This window comes from Schistocerca serialis, chromosome 9 (assembly GCF_023864345.2).
Source record: "Schistocerca serialis cubense isolate TAMUIC-IGC-003099 chromosome 9, iqSchSeri2.2, whole genome shotgun sequence".
Lineage (NCBI taxonomy): Eukaryota > Metazoa > Arthropoda > Insecta > Orthoptera > Acrididae > Schistocerca > Schistocerca serialis.
The window spans coordinates 133,245,762-133,270,630 of record NC_064646.1 but is presented as its reverse complement, the minus strand read 5'-3'; the positions used below and the strand labels follow the sequence as shown (position 1 = coordinate 133,270,630).

The 24,869-nt window shown below is 39.0% G+C and overlaps 1 protein-coding gene across 4 annotated transcripts in view; it reads right to left on the bottom strand.

The window, feature by feature from the left end:
- Window positions 1–3,290: 3,290 nt before the first annotated feature.
- The window catches only part of LOC126418467 (tyrosine--tRNA ligase, cytoplasmic), a 114,570-nt gene continuing 92,991 nt past the window's right edge, over window positions 3,291–24,869 (bottom strand). For all 4 annotated transcript variants that reach the window (XM_050085239.1, XM_050085237.1, XM_050085240.1 and 1 more), the window contains 3 exons: window positions 23,862–24,012; window positions 10,933–11,071; window positions 3,291–3,565 (listed from right to left, as the gene is read on the bottom strand). In XM_050085239.1, the coding sequence (XP_049941196.1) occupies window positions 3,455–3,565; window positions 10,933–11,071; window positions 23,862–24,012 (401 nt within the window). In that variant the 3' untranslated portion in view covers window positions 3,291–3,454. The remainder of the gene's footprint in view (window positions 3,566–10,932; window positions 11,072–23,861; window positions 24,013–24,869) is intronic.

The window sequence follows — 24,869 nt, the reverse complement described above, 5'->3', positions numbered from 1 at the left end:
TGTTTAGGAGACTTAGGTCTCCATAGTTGTGAATGATGACCGGTGGGAAGCCAGTCGCGGTGTTGTTAGTGTTCTGCGTAGCTGCGTGTATGTTTGTGGTTGCTGCAGTCGCAGGGTTGTTTGTGTTGGTCCCTGTGTTGTTATTGTTTGTTCGCGGCGTGGATGGTGTTGGCAGCAGCGCTCGGCCGTTGCCTCGTGAGTTTGTGGGCTCACTTGTTTGCGTAGTTGGTTGCTGTTTGCGCCTTGGGCCGACCTGCTGCCACGGCCCGTCTTCATCGGTGTTTGTTGTATCCTCTGTCGGCTCTGGATCCGGTTCCGTCGGTGCCTGGGCCGCCAGAGGTGAAATATGGGGCATGTCCTTCTGTTGTTCAGCAGGTGCCTGTGTGTGAGGTGTGGGTGTTTCTGTTCGTGTGTTTTCGCTGCCCATCAGCTCTGCGATCAGCTCCAGCTGTTCCGCGATCTGCTGGTCCTTCAGGGCAACCTGCTCCTGGAAGGTGGACAGTGGGACGGAAATGATGGCGGGAGTAGCCGGCATTACCGCCTCTTGTGCTGCAGCTTTGCTGCGGGTGAGTGGTGGGGAAGCACAGGAAAGATCGGACATCTTCGCTGTTTCAGGAGTAATTATTTATTTGGATAGGGAAGGATGGAACACGACAATTTTGCTCTTTTTAAGGAGCGACAATAATGCTTTTTAGCGAAAGCGCTGTGTATCCTGTTCCTACAGAAGAGGGGGGTCCCTACGACCTATCTGCGCGGAGTGCAATGCGCGGCGCAACAGAGCGCGGGTTGAAGAGAGCGGCCTACAGTGCGCGGGGTTATCCGACGTGAACGGGCCCCTGACACTGAGATTACCCTACCAAAGAACGGGAGAGTCCCGCTGGGGAGGTTTGCAACCGAAGTTGCAGGAAGTGGAGCCGAAGCTCTTGCCACTTAGCGCCCGAGAGCGTTAAGCAGCTTGCGCGGGTTCGTGCCGCTCAGAAGAGCGTCACTGGCAGCTACGCCAGTTGTAGCTTATTGGGGACCACTCCAAGGAGCTATCCGCGGGCAGCTACGCCAGGTGCAGAGAGCAGCGTTCCGCTCGGGTCGGCTGCTCGACTGCGACATCATCCTATGTGATGCGCCAATTTTATATCCCGAGGCAGCAGCCTGTAGATGGTGGACAGGGTCTTCAGCTGTTAGAGAACTGTGTGGCCAGCTACTCCTTTGTCCACACACATCCTACTAGTAAACTTTACAGAAACTCGATGAGAAAAACTAAATGATCCGTACAAATACACACAACTGCTCCCACAGGCATTGCTCTCTCCTTGCATGTTTCTTCATTTCCACAGAACTTAACTAATGTTCCTTGAGGTAATCTTCCACCAATCTGAATTTTTTACACCTGTCAGCACCTACCTTCTTTAGATTTGGAATAGTTACATTATTTTTTGAGTCTGTTGCTATTTTCTCTGTCTCATATAGCCTACGTAGCAAATCTTTATTGCCATTTGAACTCTTGATCTTCATGCGGCTGCTTCCCTTTTCTTCAAAGATGTCTTTAATACTCCTATATGTGGCATCTGCCATTCCCATAATCATGCATGCTTCTACAGCTTTGCATTTTTCATCTAACCTTTCCTGCTTTGCTATTTTACACTTCCTATTAGCCACCCCCCCCCCCCCCCCCCCCTTAAATGACTGCATTTACATATTTTCTCCTTTCAACAATTAAATTAAATACCTCGTAAATGGATAGATAAAAAATCTACACACTAAGCAGTGGCAGGGGAACACACACACACACACACACACACACACACACACACACACACACACACACACACACACACACACACAAAAAAAAGATTTCATTTTTACAAGCTTTTGGAGCTAGTGTCTCCTTCTTCTAGCAGAAGAGTCAAAGAGGAAGGAAGAGGGGTGAAGGAGAAGGACTGGAGAGGTTTGGGGAAAGGGGTACAGTTCAGAAAAGTCACCCAGAACCCCAGGTCTGGGGAGACTTACCGGACGGGATGAGAAGGAAAAACTGATTGTTGGGGACTGCACCAGACTGGATCTATATGTATATGCTGTTAATTAATAATATGGTTATAATAGAGGGAAACATTCCACGTAGGAAAAATATATCTAAAAACAAAGATGAGGTGACTTACCAAATGAAAGTGCTGGCAGGTCGACAGACACACAAACATTTACTTTCATTTGGTAAGTCACAACATCTTTGTTTTTAGATATATTTTTCCTACGTGGAATGTTTCCCTCTATTATAACCATGTCATTATGTTTGTTTGTGTGTCTGTCGACCTGCCAGCACTTTCATTTGGTAAGTCACATCATCTCTGTTAATTAATAAAGATTTTAAGATTTTTTACTTCTTTGCTTGAATGCTGTATGCACAAGCACGTTGCAGCCACTTCCTACCATCTATTAAAGTTTTCTATATCAACATATGATTTGCCTGCTAATTTTTTTCATCTCTTATTTCTCTGACATATCAAATTCATTTCATTGCTATCAATCAATGAGTGTTCTGTTTTTAATATCAAAATTTTGGCTGCTTAACTCCTATATTCATAATATCTACCTTTGTTAAAGTGTGGACATGTTATATCTCCACTGCTCAAAAGTATGCCTGGAACAGCACTAACGACATCTTTATTTTATAGAGGGACCGAGAGTCAGCTCTATATTCACGTACTGCACACCACAATTAACATTCAGGCTGATCTCTACAAAATACATATTTGTGTATCTGGTAACTGTTCCTATTTCATCCTGGTCAATCTGAAGTGTTACATATTCTCAGCCTTGGCACTTCTACCTTCCTGAACTATGAAAACCTAATATTGTATGTTAAAATTCTTATGTAGTTGTCCTATATTCTCTCTTATTTATCAAATCTAGCAATCAGTTATACAAATTTGCTACACGATACATAAAACTAATTTATACTACAGCTACTGACCTGAATTTCTCTCATGGTTGTAATCCAGTAGTAGAACTCCTATTTTTCTATTGGCTCCCGATGTCACTTTAGTATCCCCGTTATTACTTTGCTGTGTCCTAAAGTCCCTTACATATATGTGTAGCTCTTCTCTTCTACTTTTGGTAACATTTCGTCTACTGAAAATTTACCATTGCATTGTGATAGTAAATAGTCTCATTTTCCTTATTTATTTTCTGGTTTATTTCAACTGATATATTTGAATTCTTTATCTTAAGTCTCTTATCTTTGTGATAAGAGACTGAAGGAATAGGTGTTCCAAAAAAAATCTATAACTCCACATAAGAAAATCTTAAAATCTTTTAATACATAAATAAATTATGCTTCAATAAAAATATGATGAATGTAATGTAAAGCACATGACAGGTCTTTATCTCAATCCAAACAGTGGCATCATTTAATATTGAGAGCACAGGTGAAAGCACACATTCCTTAATATTTAGATCATCATCATTTAACAGGCGCATTCTTCAAGGTTTTCGATTTGACTTTTCCATTTTTTGTGCAAAGAGCATTTCCTTGCCACTCTGCCTCACATTCCACATTAGTCTTCAAGTCAACCTGTAAAGTAAGAGCAAGAAAAGAACATTTACTATTACAAATTCACATAAGAATGCAAACCTAAAATTTATTCACACTTTTGATGCTACCTAAATGGATTAATGTGTTTTGTTAAACCACTTGCACGTTTTTATTTCATAGTGTGAAATGTGTAGCTGAAGAAAACAATTCATGTGCATGAGAAAACTGTGATTTTATCTTTAACAGCAACACATAAATTGAAATTTTAGTTTCACAGTTTTCAGTAGCCTGATAAAATAGAAGTTTGTGCAGCACCCATTGGTCTACTAAATTTCAAGCTTTTAGTAACTACATCTACTGTGACAGCAATACTCCAGCAATTTATCCCGTACTCTTGCATACAAAACAGTGAACTGACAAATCTAATTGTAAATAAAGCCACAAAGAATTAGATGCTAAACAACATTTTTATTACTAATAAGGGAAAGAAAAGGTTACAAATAAAAATGTAAAAGGATTTCTCATGAAGATAAAACATGAAAGAGGATAACTTGGAGGAAAATATATCAGCACATTTTGGACAAGCAGATGGCCCCAAACATATTTTCAGCAAATTCTTGGATCAGATATGTAGTGTGGTGAAATGTTACGTTAATTCATATATTGTGGCATTTTGAGATGATGGCAACAATGAGTAGTCTAAATCAGCTTTTACATTGAATCTGTCGCTAAGGAGTTTTTAAGGATATACACTATGTGGTCAAAAGTATCTGGTCACCTGGCTGGAAATGACTTACAAGTTCATGGTGCCCTCCATCAGTAATGCTGGAATTCAATATGGTGTTGGCCCACCCTTAGCCTTAATGACAGTTTCCACTCTCGCAGGCATAAGTTCAATCATATGCTGGAAAGTTTCTTGGGGAATGGCAACCCATTCTTCACAGAGTTCTGCACTGAGGAAAGGTATCGATGTCGGTTGGTGAGACCTGGCATGAAGTTAGCGTTCCAAACATCCTAAAGGTGTTCTATAGGATTCAGGTAAAGACCCTGTGCAGGCCAGTCCATTACAGGGATGCTATTTTTGTGTAACCACTCGCCACAGGCCATGCACTATGAACAGGTGCTCGGTTGTGTTGAAAGATGGAAACGCCATCCTGGAATTGCTTTCCAACAGTGGGAAGCGAGAAGGTGCTTAAAACACCAATGTAGATAGTGCCGACCACACCATAACACCACCGCCTCTGAATTTTACTGTTGGCACTACACTCACTGACAGATGGCATTCACCGGGCATTCATCATACCCACACCCTGCCATTGGATCGCCACATTGTGTACCGTGATTCGTCTCTCCACACACGTTTTTCCACAGTTCAATTGTCCAATGTTTACACTCCTTACACCAAGGCGTCGTTCGGCATTTACCGGCGTGATGTGTGGCTTATGAGTAGCCGCTAGACCATAAAATATGTTTTCAAGACCATGAAATCCAAATTTTCTCACCTCCCGCCTAACTGTCGTAGTACTTGCAGTGGATCCTGATCCAGTTTGGAATTCTGGTGTGATGTTATGGATAGATGTCTGCCTATTACACATTCTGGTGTGATGTTATGGATAGATGTCTGCCTATTACACATTACGACCCTCTTCAACTGTACGTGGTCTCCGTCAGTCAACACATGAGGTTGGCCTGTATGCTTTTGTGCTGCATGTGTCCCTTCACATTTCCACTTCACTATCACATTGGAAACAGTGGACCTAGGGATGTTTAGGAATGTGGAAATTTCATGTTCAGACGTATGACACAAGTAACACGCAATCACCCGACCACGTTTGAAGTCGAGTTCTGCAGAGTGCCCCATTCTGCTCTCTCATTATGTCTAATGACTTCTGAGGTTGCTGATATGAAGTACCTGGCAGAAAATTGCACCTAATACGAAAAACATATGTTTTTGGGGCGTCTGGATACTTTTGATCACATAGTGTAATATTTTGCATGCTGTCTGTTTATCAAAGAAGAAGAGGGTGACGAACAGCTCAAGCAGAAAATGGCTTCACAGGAAAGAACATTAACCTCAAGAGGTTACATTGTACAAACAAGGAAAAGGTGTCTGAAAGTATATATGTCAGGAGTGTTGCACTGTATGGCTGTGAGATCTGGACTCTAGGGATTGATGAAAGGAAAAAGAATTTTTTTTAGATGCGGTGTTGCAGGTGTGACCTTAAAATCAAATGGACTGATAAGACTATGAATAATAAAATTTTGATACTAAAAGGTTTATGGCAAACTACTGTAAGGAACTCAGAAGCAATAATACAGAATATTTCAATGGAAAAATAACTAGAGGAAGACATGACTGAAATGTATACATCAAATTGTAAAAGATATTGACTGTTAACTCTTACACAGAAATGAAGAAGACAGCAGAAAGATGAAGATTGGAATCTGGTACCAACCAGTCTCCTTCCAATAAATTTTCAGGCCAAGCACTAAAGAAACAAGGCTGAATGTTTTCTAAGGATACAACAACAACAACAACAACAACAACAACAACAATAAAACTTTGCAATATATATCTGTCAAAAAGTTTTGCTTTTAAAATTGGCAGAACTGTTACTGACATATATCAAATTATGCAGAGTACAAGTGTTAGTGAGCTTATCTGTCAAGGCAGTTTTTGTGGTTCAAGAACATTTTGAGATGGTACATAGGATGTTACGATTACGAAAGCATGGGTATCTAAACACAACAGAACTGATTTAACCAGCAAATGTACCCATAATGCACGAAAGGCAACTGTTGATAATTTTAGATTGGCCACAAAGTAATTAAAACAGACAATGAAATATCATTTTAGAGACTTGGGGGAAATAGACAAGGGGGAACAAACCACAGTGCTTCATCTGCAATTTGTACAGGAGAAATGAGAGTACATACTACGTTGATCCAAATTCTAGCTGAAGAGAGCTACAATGAATTGGTACTCAAGCACATAATGTACTTGTATTTGTGCAAAACACACAAACAACATAAACTTACTCACATGCGTTTTGATGTCAGATTACATTTCTGTAGTTATGAGCATTAAAAATTTCATTGCAAATTTCCATATATTAAGTGTCAGAAAAAAAAAAAAAAAAAAAAAAAAAAAAAAAAAAAAAAAAAAAAAGGACGCCACTCTGAATGTGAAATATGGAAATAACTTAATATGTCAGATAACACGAAACAGTACTGAGGGGAGGAAGGGGGGGGGGAGGGGGGGTGGGGGGGGGGGGGTGGGGGGGGTGGGGGAACATAAAAATTCATAAGTTGTTTCTTAAAATTTTATTTAACTGAAATATACACAGAAAGGAGAACTGCACTATATGATATTTTTTAAAGAGATTTAATTACACTCAGTTCATTTTAACATTATGTAATGTACCAGAGTTTCTGTTTCCTTCAACTCATTCATTTTTGTACAAAAACAAATCTCCTGAGCCTTATCTTTCCAGTCTCCCACCACCTCCCAAAGTCCCACAGTCCGGCCACAGAGGAACATTCCCCTCGTGACTCAATACCATCCAGGACTGGAGCAACTGAATTACATTCTCCACCAGTGATTTGATTACCTCTCGTCATGCCCTGAAATGAGAAATGTCCTGCCCACTATCCTTCCCACCCCTCCTACCATGGTATTCCACTGTCCACCAAACCTACACAATATACTCGTCCATCCTTACACAACCCCTGCTCCCAATCTCTTACCTCATGGCTCATACCCCTGTAATAGGCCTAGATGCAAGACCTGTCCCATACATCCTCCTACCACAATATACTCCAGTCCGGTCACTAACATTACCTATCCCATCAAAGGCAGGGCTACCTCTGAAACCCGTTATGTGATTTACAAGCTATGGTGCAATCCTGTGCTGCACTCTATGTAGGCATGACAACCAACAAGCTGTCTGTCCGCATGAACGGCCACCGACAAACTGTGGCCAAAAAACAAGTGGATCACCCTGTTGTTGAACACGCTGCTAAACGTGATATCCCTCATCTCAATGACTGCTTCACAGCCCGTGCCATATGGATCCTTCCCACCAACACCAGCTTTTCTGAATTGTGCAGGTGGGAACTTTCCCTGCAATACATCCTACGTTCCCGTAACCCTCCTAGCCTCAACCTTTGTTAGTCACTGTCCTCACCCATCTAGCCCCCTCCCTTTTCCCATTCCAACACTACACAGCCATCATTTCACCGTCACATCCAGTCTTTTCATTTCTTTTTATTTCTCTCCTTTCCACTACTTATCCCCTCCCCCCTCCACACCTTCTCTCCTGCCCTCTGTCTAAACTGCAACAGTTCACTGCCCGACACTCCCACCTCCACCTCCCCTCCCTGTCCCAGCCTCCTCCTTACCCCCACCCAGTCGCCACTCCCATCATGCACTGGTGCTGCTGTTCGCAGTGTGGTTTCAGCTCTCTGAGACTGCAAATGTGTGTGCAAGTTGTGTTTACATATGTGTGTGTGTGTGTGTGTGTACATGGACACACTGCAAATCACATTTAAGTGCCTGGCAGAGGGTTAATCAAATCACCTTCATAATTCTCTATTATTCCAATCTCGTATAGCGCGCAGAAAGAATGAACACATATATCTTTCGTACGAGCTCTGATTTTCCTTATTTTACCATGGTGATCGTTCCTCCCTATGTAGGTCGGTGTCAACAAAATATTTTCACATTTGGAGGAGAAAGTTGGTGATTGGAATTTTGTGAGAAAATTCTGTCACAACGAAAAACGCCTTTCTTTTAATGATTTCCAGCCCAAATCCCCTATCATTTCTGTGACACTCTCTCCCATATTTCTCGATAATACAAAACGTGCTGCCTTTCTTTTTCGATGTACTCCGTCAGTCCTCTCTTTTTTAAGGATCCCACACCGCGCAGCAGTATTCTAAAAGAGGACGGACAAGCGTAGTGTAGGCAGCCTCCCTAATAGGTCTGTTACATTTTCTAAGTGTCCTGCCAATAAAATGCAGCCCTTGGTTAGCTTTCCCCACAACATTTTCTATGTGTTCTTTCCAACTTAAGTTGTTTGTAATCGTAATACCTAGGTATTTAATTGAATTTACGGCTTTTAGATTAGACCGATTTATCGTGTAACCGAAGTTTAATGAGTTTCTTTTAGCACTCATGTGGATGACCTCACACTTTTCATTATTTACGGTCAACTGCCACTATTTGAACCATTCAGATATTTTATCTAAATCATTTTGCAGCTTGTTTTGATCTTCTGATGACGTTATTAGTCGATAAACGACAGTGTCATCTGCAAACAATCAAAGACGGATGCTCAGATTGTCTCCCAAATCGTTTATATAGATAAGGAACAGCAAAGGGCCTATAACACTACCTTGGGGAACACCTGATATCACTTCTGTTTTACTCAATGACTTTCCGTCAATTACTACGAACTGTGACCTCTGACAGGAAATCACAAATCCAGTCACGTAACTGAGACGATATTCCATAAGCACGCAATTTCACTATGAGCCACTTGTGGGTACAGTGTCAAAAGCCTTCCGGAAATCCAGGAATGCGGAATCGATCTGAAATCTCTTGTCAATAGCACTCAGCATTTTATGTGAATAAAGAGCTAGTTGTGTTTCACAAGAACGATGTTTTCTAAACCCATGTTGACTGTGTGTCAATAGACCGTTTCCTTCGAGGTAATTCATAATGTTCGAACACAAAATATGTTCTAAAATCCTGCTGCATATCGATGTCAACGATATGGGCCTGTAATTTAGTGGATTGCTCCATCTACCTTTCTTGAATATTAGTGTGACCTGTGCAACTTTCCAGTCTTCGGGTATGGATCTTTCGTCGAGCGAACGGTTGTATATGATTAAGTATGGAGCTAATGCATCAGCATACTCAGAAAGGAACCTAATTGGTATACAGTCTGGACCAGAAGACTTGCTTTTATTAAGTGATTTGAGTTGCTTCACTACTCCGAGGATATTCACTTCTACATTACTCATGTTGGCACCTGTTCTCGATTCAAATTTTGAATATTTACTTCATCTTCTTTTGTGAAGGCATTTCGGAAGGCTGTGTTTAGTAATTCTGCTTTGGCAGCACTGTCTTCGATAGTGATAGATTGTTATTGTGCAGAAAAAGCATTGATTGTTTCTTGCCGCTAACATACTTCACATACAACCAGAATCTCTTTGGATTTTCTGCCAGGTCTACTGCTGATTTTCTGCCAGGTCTACTGCTGACAAAGGCCTTAATGGCCGAAAGCTTTAATTGTGTGAACCTTTTTGTTATGCCTATCGCGACTCAGCATCTCCGCTATATGGTGAGTAGCAACTTTACTTCTCTGGTATTGTTACATTCCATCCTGGATTTTCCAGAGTAAGATGTTAGTGGTATCAACATGTAATATTAGCAACATTGCATCTCTTCCAGCTTTTCAGTGATCTGACAAGTACCTCAATCTTATCAGAGGCACGTAAGTAGGCAAGTGTGCTGCAAGTCTCCATAAATACATAATGTTAATTTCATTTCTATGCACCATTTATTTACACCTGCACTTTTGTATATGTGCATGTGTAGTCTGTGCTTTTATTTTTGGTAGGGAGTAGCAATAAAGCTTATCTTTCATATACAATAAGTGCCCTAAGATAATTTAAAAAGTAACTGGCCATGAATGATTAAAAACACCCGCATAACGTTAGAATATTTGGTATTTCATTTCAAAATAACTGGCCACTACCAAGAATTATTCGTAGTCCAAAGCAGCTCTCTCTAAAATGTTTACAAGACATAATTTGTGAATAATCTGTGTAATTTTTGTAGCTTTCACAATTTTAGTTGCCTGCGTTCTACCATTACTCAGACCACAGCTTCGTAAATTAAAAACATATCTGTTTGTCAAACATTGTAGACTGCTATCAATTCAAAGTTCTATTTGTTACATTCGCTGTCTTCAGTAATTTTCCTTGGGTAATTTTTTAAATTACTTGTACTATTTTAATTTATTATCTGGTAATGTGCAAATCTGGATATTTTATTACCATTATCATTGTATAAATCATTCTTAGTTATTTAGTTTTGATTATTTGACACACAACAAATATTTACCTTTATATGCAATGGTGGTGAGAGTAAATATTGTTTGCCAAACCTACTGTGAGCGTGTGTAGGATGTGGACTATGGACATTTTACTGAGGATTTGCAGTGTACATTATATTCATATCAATATAATAAATGGAAAAATGTATTTAAGTTTAACTACTCTTAGGTTTACAAATTTATAATCATGACAACATTTCTTGTTCCTAATTTTTCATTAAAATGCTCAATTATGTGATTTTTTTTCTTTCCACAGAAACATTGCCACTAGAACTTGCATACCTGTAACTTTTCCCACACTTTCTTCTTAGGATTCAGAACGTCATCAGGTGTTCCAGATTCATATCCTTCAATGAAAATTCTTTCTCCTGGAACTGATCCATTTGGTGGTATAAGAGGTTCTACACATTTTGGATCCTCACTGAAAGAAAAATGTTATATGTTCAATATTAGTGGTCCACAAAAGAGTACCTTAAAACTAAAATTCACGTAAATACAAAAATACGTATGAAGAATTGCATTTCTGGGAGCACACAGCAGATAGTCTGCAGAAGTAATTTATTGATAATCCTTCCATTTATCCATGCGTACCTGTTACAGTGCTTCCATCACTTTCTTATTACATTGTACTAACAACTTGAAAACTGACATGAAAATAATACTTTTCAATATGCAGAGCCATACGAGCAGGCTTAGTTATGCATTCCATCTATGTAATCTCGATAATATTCATATTACTTTGAAAACAAGTGTTGCCAAGTACCGTGTATGTAACTTACAAAATGTATATTATCAGAATGATTTACCACAGATACCACAAGGAAGTGCAATCACCATGGCCACAGTGTCTACCTGCACATGTTCCAAATAATGGGGTCAGGGACAAATTAACCATGCCTTTCTTCAAAGCAATTGTCTCAGTACGTGCAAAACAGCAATTTTTAGTAAAGGAATGTTACAACTGCAGATCGACTAGCCACAAACTTTTTCTCTTGTATCACTTCACACAGTTATCTTCTTTTTCCCAACTAAATGACAGCCATGTTATTTTAGTCCTTTGATAACCTAATGTCTGAGATACACTCTTAAGCATGAGAAGAAATGAGTCTGTGAATAGCAAATCAGCTGTGCAGGTAATACTTCAAATTATTGTTATTTCCAAAAAAGTCAGAGTTCTTATACAATCAGTGTGAGCAGAATTTCAGAAAGTTTCTTTTTGATTTTTCAGTAGTTCTTTAACAAAATCTGTTAAACAAGAACTACAAGGCAGTATTCTTTCATTACTTGAAGCACAGGAAATCATTTTATCACTTGACAAAGAATATTGGACTGACCCTCCCCCCCCCCCCTCCCCCCTCTCTCCTCTCTCTCCTAACACACACTGTTAATCTTCTATAACTGTATCATTTACTTTGTGGAACATCTCTCATCTTGTGTGATATTTAATCTGTTTACTTCTTTGTAATTTGTACACTGCAACTGCATACTCTTTTCCAAAAATGTACATGCAATTGTCCCCCATCCCCCTGATCAGGATCAGTATGAAGCAACTGCTGTATTATTTTCAACCCAGCCTCTATAATATTTAATATCACATGACAAGTGTAGTGCCCAACACCATGACTGTATATCATAATATGAAAATTACACTGTATGTTTGTAACATCTGTTTTATGTGATCTGTGCAACAGAGAACACTCAACAATGTAAATGTTCTGCACTCATTACCTCACACATCTGGAGTGCAAATTAAGTACTGTTAATGATAACCTCTTTGCAAGTTTTGAAAAAGGAATGGACATTCCTGCTTTTCAGGAAACTTAAACTTTTTTTCTACTGAAGTATTCTACTATCAAGTTTTATGGACTTGACCATCCTTTCAAACCACGTAGGCTACACAGTATGTCCACATGGCAGTGTTGTTAGTAATGCACTCTTAGCTGCTTTCGGCAATGAGAAATGATGCCATGGTACATTTCTTTTGCTTGTATCAGTATGTTTACAACCTTCAGGACTTTATAATTCACTTTCATTTCACTGCACATTATTTTGGCGACACTTTGTACTCTCTTCAGTTCTGTGGACAAGTGCCCTCAGGGATAATGCAAGAAGCAAAACTGCTGCTTTGTATCTAGATGAAATTTGAATACCCATGTTTCTTTGCCATTTTATCTGGCCAGAATTTTGTTTTTAATATAGCTTCTTGAATTTCTTTTTCCTACATATTATTAGGAGCTCTAATAGCATCACTTCAAGAAATATTTACTCTCTTATAAAATCTGGGCACAGTTTGTTGTAGTGTACTATTTCATATTGTTAATGTTACAAAATTTATATATACCAGTAATCACATTTGTGTGAGACATTTTTCATTTTTCATAGGTCAGAGATGTTCACAGATCAATCAGTCACTCCATACTGTAGTTTAATGTGGTTGGACAAGCTCATGAATAAAAAACAGTATGAATGTTTTACAAGTGAATGTTGCTGAAAGTCGATCACACTGACAACTCAAAGAAGAAATGTGTGTGTGTGTGTGTGTGTGTGTGTGTGTGTGTGTGTGTGTGTGTGTGTGTAAAGCCATGGTAAGATTTCTGATTCTTATAGTTTCCAAACAAAACAAAATACAGTTATCATACTTTACTACAAAAAAGAGCACCTCTAACAGTTTTGGAAATATGAGAAACTTCATAGTGTGCATGCTCTTATTTATTTCAGGATAGTGTTACTTTGATGACTGCTCCATTCTTTACTGTCATGGTGTGCAGGCTGCAGAGGAATGTTCTTTATGTTTCTGGGCTTGCAAAGTTCAAATTTATGACACACATATGTTGTTCATATTGTTACACATACCAAGAAGACTCTGGACATGCAAATGCAATATTTGCCCTTGGTGTTCTTGATTGCAATGTATTCAACTCTAAATGTTGAGGTTGCCATTGACTTGGTTGTAACCATGGAGAGACATCCCCCCAAATAATAATAATAATAATAATAATAATACCCGAAAGAAAGAAAAACGTATCTGTGGCACACACACACACACACACACACACACACACACACACACACACAGAGAGAGAGAGAGAGAGAGAGAGAGAGAGAGGGTGTGTGGTGTGTGTGTGTGTGTGTGTGTGTGTGTGTAGCTCAGTAAAGGATCTGTCTGAGAGCTAACAAAGTTGTCATTCTTTTTTGGGCACCAATTGGTGATTCAAAGTTTATAATTTTTGGTGAGTAATCTCCTTTACTCCCGAATTATTTATAATTGTTAGTAATGATTGTTTATACTGATGAGTCTACTTTCCATGTGTGTGGTGATGTACACTGGCACAACTTTAGGACAAGAGCTCATTACATTCCATATGAAACCTCTAAAGGAAAAGTGAATATTTAGAGCACAATAATACTCGAAAACATTGTTGACCATCTTGGATTTCATATTTATTAAAAGTTGTAGCAATCTATGTTTTTAGGGAGCAAGAAATTATTATATAATGAAATATTTATAGTAAAGTAATTAAATATTTTACATAATTTATATTTTCAGGTGGCACCTAAAATATTGTGTGTGTTGGTTGTTAATTTTAACTTGAGACAAATAAATATTTAAAGACAACACATCGCACGAAAAAAATGTTTTAGATGAAAAGTTAGTATTAGTAAAGGGGACATCTGTCTGTGCTACAACTGGCTACCTCCTAACCACCCCTCCTGTAGGAGTGGGGTCAACTTTGTATTTTTGAATGCGAACACGTCCCATCTTTATTGCATATTCAGATCATATGCTAGAAAATACATATGGTTTACTCAAACCATTGTTTTTTTTAATTTTTGGTAGATGGAGCTGCAGTTGATAAATATCACATATAAAGCGTGTCAAATTTTTGCACTTAAGAACCAACACATTTGATTGTACATTTCATTTGTGACGTAAATTTAAATCTTTGGGTTCTAACCATTGATACTGATGTTCAAATATTACTTTAGTGTTGCAAATGTGATTGCACAGTACAAATAATATTGCTAGAAATTGATATTTCTGGCATAATAAGTTAGATGTACAGTAATGTAGTTTCCTGTTTCCTACGACGAGTCCCCAGATTGAGGAGAGTCCCCAGACAATCGGAAATCATGATTTTAGTGGCTGCCCTTGAACCCCTCCTTCAGAGTGACTGGTTTCAGTGTGTCTTTCCATCCAACGGCTGTAACTCAAGTGCTGGCTGCTGTCGGAATACAAACCACAACCATTGTAATAAGGTAAAACATCCATGAGGTGATAATGAGAGAAACACCTGCGATGGATACACACGATCGTGTATATATTCTCATGCTCGCCTCATCGTTCAGAACATGGCATGCCCAACTGCAGCTCTGGGGCCTTTATAAGCACAAACACTGAATGTCTCAGCGCCACTCCTCTCTAGAGGCTATTCAACACAGCTGATGTAACGTATGTTGTACCTATTGCAGAGATGATCAAAATAATTTTAATTTATGGCGAGGATGCAAGAAGCTCCCCATAGTGAGAGGCAAGAGGAGTCACTGAAATGAAGCTCCCAAATCATTAGAGGCAAGGGAATGCACTGTTATCGAGCATCTTTATGTGAACTGAAAAGTATTATGTCAATGTTACAGTTCCTGGATCACGATAAAAAGAGTTTCTAGCCTGACATTGGAACAGTGAACCACGCTGTACTGTATCACCAACTTTGCAATGCCAGATTAAATTTTGAACATAAATATCAATTCTCAGAAGAGAAAACTTTACTTTTACAATGTAAATGAGATGTAAAATGAAATGTATCAGTTCTTTAATGCAAAAACAGGCACACTCGATATTTGTTGATTACCGCAGCATCCGCCATGAATTGAAAACAATGGTTTGAGTAAACCATACATGTTTTTTGGCATAGAATCTGAATAAGCAATAAAAATGGGAGGTGGGGGTGTTCCCATTTGAAAACACAAACTAGCTGCTGCCCACATGGAGGGGGAGCAGGGTGTGGTTACGACATGGCCAGTTGTAGCACAGACAAGTGTCTCCTTTACTAACATTAACAATTCACCAAGAATTTTTTTTTCGTATGATGCACTATTTTTGAAATATTTAATTCTCTCAAGTTAAAATGAACGCCATGTGTGTATATAGAGCAATTTAGCTGCAACCAATGCCAGGTTTTATGCAATCCACAATGCCTTCTAATACCGCGTGCAAGATTTTCTTATTCTCTTTCTAGCTATGTGCAAGCTATTAGCCCTCCAGAAAAAATGAACAGTAGGAAATTTAATAGAGCTACATTTTTTCCTGGGATACATTTTTGCTAGAGGTCATTATTTTCGAATTATTAAAGAAAAATGTACAAATTTACCTCCACATGAGTTTTTCTTGAATAACTCGAAAACTGGCCTCCAACGAAAACATATCCCAGTACAAAATTCAACTACATTAAATTTTCTACAAAAAGGTACTGTTCATTTTTTCTGAAGGACTAATAGTTTGCAGATAGCAAGTGAGAGAATACGAAAATCTTGCATGTGGTTTTTGGTGTTGTAGGTTGCACAAAACTGACTAGTAGGGGCAGCTGAATAGTCCTACACATATCTTCATATTTGTATGTGTGTGTGTATTATTTAGTCATAATAGAGCCTTTTATTTGCACAGTAAAAGCATAAATGGTATTTTTCAGACAGGATGTACTTACAATAAAATTCTTCTGAGTATGTGACTGCAAGGCCAGTGAGTAAAATTCTCCATCGTTGCAGCCACTGTTGCAAATGGCCTTCCTCAGGTTAACAAAAACACCCTGAGGAAGGCCATTTGCAACATTGGCCGAAACTTCAGAGAATTTTACTCACTGACCTTGCAGTCACATACCCAGAAGAATTTTATTGACTGTGACAATGGCTGTAAAAGGTTCTTCTTACAGGATATGCTTTTGCTCTGTTACAATTGTACATGGTTGTTATGTTACTGATCTGCATTTCAGATAAATGGTTTGTTTTTATTACAACTAACTATTATACACATGCAGGCACCCTACTCCTCCCATCCACACACCCACTCCCCCTCACACACACGAAATTATTTTTGTGCCTTGTGCTGTGAATCAGTGTATCACAGATTACTTGAAATTGTTTTATTATTATCAAATAAAAAACATTAAGGAGGATATGTATGAATGTAAAAATTCTAAGATTCTTAAAATGGCTTCTGCAAAATGTACAGTTATCTACTTTACACCATATTCTCACTGTTATCTTCAGCTGTATAAGCACCTTATTTACTTTAGGTGCAGTGCATCAGAAATTAATTCAGTTAGACAACAGGGTGTGAAACTAAGTAAACTCAGACAACACTCTTGTTTTTAGCTCAACACACTGAGATAAACGTCTAAAGGGCATAACACACTGAACTGAGCTTTTTGATTAGTTTATCAATGTGTTGATTACATTTTAATTTATGAAAGGATAGTTGCAACTCACAATTTAGCGGAGACGTTGAGTCACGACAGGCACAACCAAAAGAACTATCAGAAAGTGAGCTTTTGGCCAACAAGGCGTCTGTCAGAAATAGATAACATATACACACGCACATACTCAATCAAACACAACACACACACACACACACACACACACACACACACACACACACACACGACCACAGTCTCAGACTGCTGTTAATAAGTAATAGAAACTTGTTTTGTACCTTAATATTATAGGTTTTGTTTATATTCCTTGTTTAAAACCAGGTTTTTAAAAAAGAATTTGATAATCCGGTATATTTGATAATTCGGCACTTATACATCCCCAAGCACACTAGATTATTAAGATCCCGTCCTGTTTTGCATATTTTTTGTTGTTTGTATGTGTCAAAGTATATTGATGTGTTGAACTGTATACATAAACTGTCAAAACTTTACTGACCTGCAGAATTTGTTTTATGTAAGCAGCACACCAACTGTAGCACGGAAAAGAAGGGAACCAATGGAAAACTCTCCTGCCTCAGCACAAAAAATGCATGTTCCACTTTAGAAAACTCTGATAGGAAACTGAGGAACCAGCTGCCTCAATTCTCATTCCAGATTCCTCACCAAAAATTTTGGTGTGCCGACATATTCGCAATTTTTTGTGGTGCAAGATAGTAGCAGATAGACAGTGACTGTGGAAACAGTGCCAGTGGGAGAGAAAGAGAGAAGACCAGCGTTGGTGGGAGAGAGAAACTGGCAGTGAAAGAGAAAGAGAGAGGGACAAAGACAATAGCAGTGGGAGCCAAAGAGAGAAGATACATTGATGGTTAGTGAAGGGCAGTAGCAGTAAAAAACAGAGAGGGACAAAGAAATACTGTTCAGGCATATTAATGTGACCACCTGTCAACAGCCTGAATAACCACCTTTGTAGTGCAGACCGCTGCAAGAAGTGCACCAAAAGTGTCGGTGAGGTTCTGGAAGGTACCAGCAGGGGTGTGGAGCCATGCTGACTAGTGCCACGACCAGCTGTGCTACATTTCTTAGTCAAGGATGTACAGCCCAACTGAGATTGAGGTGAAGCACAGATTTTCGACTGCTTTTAAATTGGGGGTGTGCTGGCCAGGGGAGTATGCGAAACTCATCATAGTGCTCTTGGAACCACACATGTACACTACGAGCTGTGTGACGTGTTGCATTTTCCTGCTGGTAGGAGCATTTGTGCTAAGGAAAAACAAACTGGACTGATAAGACATAGTCCCCAAGGGTAGATGCATTCACAAGATCACCCAGGGAATGCCACAGAAGTATTCTCCAGACCACAATGCTCCAGCCTCCGGCCAGGACACTTCTGATGATTGTTATGGGGTGTTTGCTTCCAGACATTTTACACACTATGTGCCAAAGTCCATCTGTACAGTGGAGCATAAAACGTGATTCATCTGAATAGTCCATCTGTCACCACTCAATGGTATTCACACTCAAATTCCAGCCTTTGTCGGTGACAAACAGCAGTCGGCATGGGTGCGTGAACCAGGCACCTGCTGCACCCATAAGCAGCAATGTGTGCCTGAATTCCTGTCGAGAGGACACCATTAGTAGCTCCTTGGTTCATTAGGGTAGGCAGTTGCATGTCAGATTGCCTGAACACATCAATACGGCCATCATTCACTCCTGTCATTTTGGCCTGTGATACACCACAGTTGCTTTGGTGCTGGTTTTTGGATACTGCCATTTGCCAAGCACGGTGCCTGTTAACCATGGCAGCATGAAAACAGTTTACAAACTTAGCCATTCCAGAAATGCTTCCACCCTTGGCCCAAAAACCAACGATCATGTCTTTTTGGATGTCAGATAAATCACTCCATTTCCCTCTTTTAATAATAACTGCATTGTTTTCCATGTCACAGAGAACAGTGAGAATATTGTGTGAAGTAGATAACCATACATTTTGCAGAAGCCGTTTTAAGAATCTTAGAATTTTTACATTCATACGTATACTCCTTAATGTTTTTTGTTTGCTAATAATAAAACAGTTTCAACTAATCTGCTAGTGCTGCCACCTGCTGCCTGTGAGTAGTTATTGTATGTTGACGTTGAATGTGGTGGTGGTGGTCACACATGGTGGCCACTCAGACTTGGGGAAAAAAAAAAATCTCTGAGAATTCCAGGTGTGGGAATGAAGACAATGTCATAAGAAGCTCCTGACAAGGGAACCTCCCCATCGCACCCCCCTCAGATTTAGTTAAAAGTTGGCACAGTGGATAGGCCTTGAAAAACTGAACACAGATCTGTCGAGAAAACAGGAAGAGGTTGTGTGGAACTATGACCAAAATAAGCAAAATATAGAAACTGAGTAGTCCATGTGCAAGATATGCAACATCAAGGAAACTGCGAGCTCAGGAATGCCGGGGTCCCGTGGTTAGCGTGAGCAGATGTGGAACGAGAGTTCCTGGGTTCAAATCTTCCCTGTAGTGAAGAGTTTAATTTTTTATTTTCAGACAATTATTATTTGTCACCAGTGTCATATAGAATATATCAGACGCGTTTTCTTGTGGAGGAATCGGTTAACCTATGACCTTGCGATCAAATGTTTTCGATTCCCATTAGAGAGCAGGTCCTTTCGTCTACTAATAGCACCGTTTTGCGGTGCGGTCGCAAAACACAGACACTAAACGTATTACGGTGAACAGAGACGTCAATGAACTAATGGACAGATCATAACTTTGTGAAACTAAAGAAAATAAACTTTTTCACTCGAGGGAGGATTTGAACCAAGGACCTTACGTTTGGCAGCTGCTCACGCTGACCACAGGGCTCCTCAGCTCACACTTTCCTTGATGTTGCCTATCTTGCGCATGGGCTACTCACTGTATATTTTGCTTATTTTTTTCACAGTTCCACACAACTTCTTCCTGTTTTTTCGATTGATCTGTGTTCAGTTTTTCAAGGCCTACCCACTGTGCCAACTTATAAGTAAATCTGAGGGGGGTGCGATGGGGAGGTTCCCTTGTGAGAAATTGGCAATGAGCAGAAAAGGGGGCCTGTGTGTGTGTGTGTGTGTGTGTGTGTGTGTGTGTGTGTGTGTGTGTGTGTGGACTTGAGTGCTTCTCAATATTGACTTTCCTCTCAGCTGTAATTTAGTGGCAGTTAAATAATTTATTTGGACTAATATTCAAATAATCAACACACTTTGAAATACTAAGTATTTTAAAATTTGAGACTAATAAAGCTCAATAAAATTAAATTCCAATGTTCAGTTCAAAAAACAGAATTCTCTGAGATTTTACAATATTGCTGAAATTCCTTGAGATTAAACCTGATTTTTTTTTCTGGTAAAATTTGTCACTTATTATCCAAAATTAAGTTATATTTTTGTTTACTTTGGAAGTACTGTCATTTTATGTTGATGACGCATGCTTTGTATATTTGTTGTTATATCTTTGCAATTTTCAAGCTGCTAGGTTAGTTTCGTTATTGCTGCTGTGCTGTTAATCATGGCTGCTCTGCTGTGTATTTGCACAAAAGAAGAGCAATGTTCAGTGATCCGTTTTTTGTGGTGGGAAGGTGGGTCAGGGGCCGAAATTCATCTATGACTTTTGGTACGGTACAGGTACAGTGTTCTGCCACAATGGAGCGTCTACGAATGGATTGAAAAATTCCGAAATGGTCGCCCAAGTGTTATGCACAATGAAGGAGCTGGATGACTGTTTACTGCCACAAATGAAGAAACCATTGAGTGTTCACGTGAAATGATTCGCTTAGACAGACAATTAACTATTGACGAAGTGGCACATCATCTGCAAATTAGTCACAGTTCTGCCTACAAAATCTTCCACAACAGACTTGGGTTTCATAAAATTTGTGCAAGATGGTTCGCAAAACAACTCACATGGTTGCATAAACAATCATGCTTGGACATCAGCAAAAAAAAAAAAAAAAAAAAATTTGGATCGCTATGGTAACGAAGGGTACAACTTCTTAGACAGGATCATTACTGGTGACAAAACATGGATCCATCATTATGAGCTGAAGAGTAAATGGCAGAGTATGGAATGGAAACATCCAAATTCACTGTACAAGAAAAAGTTCAAGACCCAACCGTCTGCAGGAAAACTGATGCTTACTGTTTTTTGGGACGCACAAGGTCCAGTACTGGACAATTATGGGGAAAGGGGCACAACAATAAACAATGTACGTTACAGTGAGATGCTTAGTGCCAGGCTAAAGCCTGCGATTTGAAGAAAACACTGAGGATTGCTGTCAAAAGGTGTTTTGTTGTTGTACAACGATGCCCGTCCGCATACTGCTGCCCACACTGCTGAAATGCTCCAGAAACTAAAATTTAAGTACTGGATCATCCTCCATATAGTCCTTATCTTGCCCCTTGTGACTATCACTTGTTTGGTCCACTCAAACAGGCATTAAGGGGCTGTCGATTTGCCTTGGATGAAGCACTGAAAGAAGCGGTGCATTCCTGGCTTGAAGCTCAACCAAGAACCTTCTTTTATGAGGGCATCAGGAAGCTTGTACAATGATGGACCAAGTACATTGAAACACAAGGAGACAATGTTGAAAAATGGTATACTTTTAAGTTTCTTATTCGATTACAATAAAATTTTATAACTACTTTGCAGACAATAATTGACTTACCCTCGTAATTCTGAGAGAATGCCAGGTTTTTCAGAAAAACCACCACCATGTCACATTAATGTGACTGGGGTGTGTAGAAACAGTGGGAGCAAAAGAGAGAACAGACACTACACATAAAAAATATATGAGTGTTAATCACACAAAGGCTTGGGGGGGGGGGGGGTCTGGAACCTTTCAGACTGATGCACTTTATCATGCAGGTATGTTGGAGGGCACATTTGGGACTAAAATTTTCAACAGACGGGTAGAGGGGAAAAGGTAAGTTTGACCCCCCCCCCCCCCTTAGAATTTTTGAGCTGCTGAGATATGGTGCACAGTGGTAAAGAAAGACGAAAGGAAACGTATGTGAGAGAGTAGATAGTAGCAGTGGGATATTCTGCAAGTCAATGGGAGAAAAAGGAGACAGTGGGAGAGAGACATATATAGACATTGGTAGTGATAAAGAGATGCTGATTACGAAGGTTTGACTATAAAGAGAAACTGGGTAAAAGGATTTAGAATTTCTGTGTTAAAAAGAGCGCGAATATGTCTGCACATGCCAAACTTTTTGGTGAGGAAGGCAAAATAAGGACTGACACAGCTGGCACTCCACTTTTGTATCAGAGTCTTTTAAAGAGGAACATACTCACTTTTTGCTCTCCAACAGGGGCAGTTTTCTGTTGGTTATATTATGCTGATAAGCAAATAGTTTTTCATCAAATGCTGCAAGAAGTCACAGAGCTAGCATCATTCTGCATCGTAACATAAGCCCTGTCCTCCTCTTCATAATCCTCACATTGGGAGCAACTGAAAATTCCTATTTATCTCCAGCACTTTCATCGTGATAATTTTTAAAGTAATACAGAACCCATTTCTCTAGCATTTACAGAGCAACCTGCTGCTACAATTCAAGAACTTCCCTGTTTTGCTCCCCTGAAAGTTTGGTGTACAGAACTAGTGTTCTTTAATTTATTCTTCATCTGTGATAGTAAATTTTCTTCCTGCTGCTCCATTGTTCGTCTCTTTTGTTTCTTGAATGACCGCTAACTTGAAATTAGCATCATATTGGCTGCGTGAACCAATAGTGAACCATGAACTCTGAGGTCTAAATTTATCAACACTAAATAATTAAAAGTAGACCCAGCATTAATTTGAAGTGGTATAATTTCTGCCAATTCAGTGTTAAGTTCCACAGAGGACAATGCATTGTTGCCATTCAGTTTGCTAATAATGCTAGTGCTGTACGAAAAGTAAATTGTAACAATCAATAAAGAATACAAATTACAGCCTGTTACTCTGTTCGTAGTAAAAAAAGGGTAATAGTGGAGTGTTTATGGAGAGAAACATACATAGTCATCTTGACTTCTTCTGTGTTCCTGTCACAGTAGTATACATTCTGCAGTGACTTTTGTAAGTAATAAAGGAAATGAATGAGCAAAGAAAAAAAGTTACATTTTCCTTAAAAATTATGCATTCAACAATAAAGAAGCAAAAAATTTAAAGTTTAGAATATATATTAAGTTAATTTTTTTATGTGAATAACTGTTTGTTGACCTCCAGTTCCCATTTTTAACTTACCAACAGAAAATACAAGTATGTTGATTACACAGAATATTTATTAAAACAACAATTATGGCCATTACAACCACTGCGAGATGCATAAATCATACATAATGGACATTAAGATATCTAATTTGGTCACAAAGAGACATACATAAAAATATTTTCTATGTAAATATGGTAATCCGCCCATAATACTATGTTGTGCACCTGGTGCCTCTCTCCATCTATTCCTGTCTTGTGCACCTGATACTTCCCCTCCAGCCATTAACCACCATTCCTCAACCCTCTTTCCCATTCCACAGCTCCTTTTATGCTCTCACCCACTTCAGCTGATAATCCCTCAACCCAATCAATCCATAGAATTTCAGTCCCAGCACAGTGTACTCAGCCGGCACAATGTATCAACACAGGTGTGTGTGTGTGTGTGTGTGTGTGTGTGTGTGTGTGTGTGTGTGTGTGTGTGTGTGTGTACTTTCATATATAAAATGTTTGCTGCGTGTATAATATGCTCATTGTTCCAAAATCAAATACAATGCACTGTTACATACTTACATGGAGGCACATAGTACCATGCCACAAGATTCAACACCACGCATCTTTGCAGGCTTTAGGTTGCATAGAACAACAACCATACGTTCTCGCATCTCTTCTATTGGAACAAAATTTACTAGCCCACTTACTATTACACGAGGAGAACTTTCACCTAGATTGAAAGAGAACAAAGAAAAAAAAATGTTAGTAAACAAAAAGGGTAACTTTTAAGGTGATGGACATTTTAGTCCACCTCACATGATCGGAGTGTAGCTACAACTATAAAGTAAAAATACAAACATAGATTGCATAACACTGTCTATCTCCGGAATATCTTTATCAATTCTAGACTTATTTACGTGCTGCTAAAAATGAAAGCTGTTTATCATCATCAGTTTTGTTGATGTTTCCTTAATGAGGGAATGCGTGGCTACCTACCAGGCTAGTAGAGATATTTACAGTTTTGTTAGTTATATGAACTCTGAAGTGAAATAACTGGTTTCCCATTTTACACAAAGAGAGTAACTATGTATCTAACAAAGCAAAGGTCATCCCTGGCATCAGTCTGATATCACTGCAACTGTTGAACCAACGTAATACAGTAACCACATTGTTGCGACCCAACTACCAGCAATTATTTGTTATTCAGTTATCATTTCTGGATCATTTTTGAAACACTCATTATTTTTATTGTTTATCTATTCTGGGATATTCTATGTTTGCATAATTACCAGCATTCTGGAATATTATATGTGTGTAAAAAAAGCTGCGCTCTCTGATCAGGAAATCAGGTATGTTCTGGCTGTACATTGGTGTCAGTAATAAATGTACTTTCAGAGTGACAATATTGCTGTAAAATCATGGATTTTCTAGACATGTAGTAGAGTATGTAGCAATCAAAACTTACAACCTTAAGTTCCAAAGCACTGAAATACCAAATATGCAACAAGAGGACCACTTACTAGCATCAGACATATCCTTCAGTACTTTTTTTCATAAAGTTTTATATAAATTAAAAAACTGAAAGCC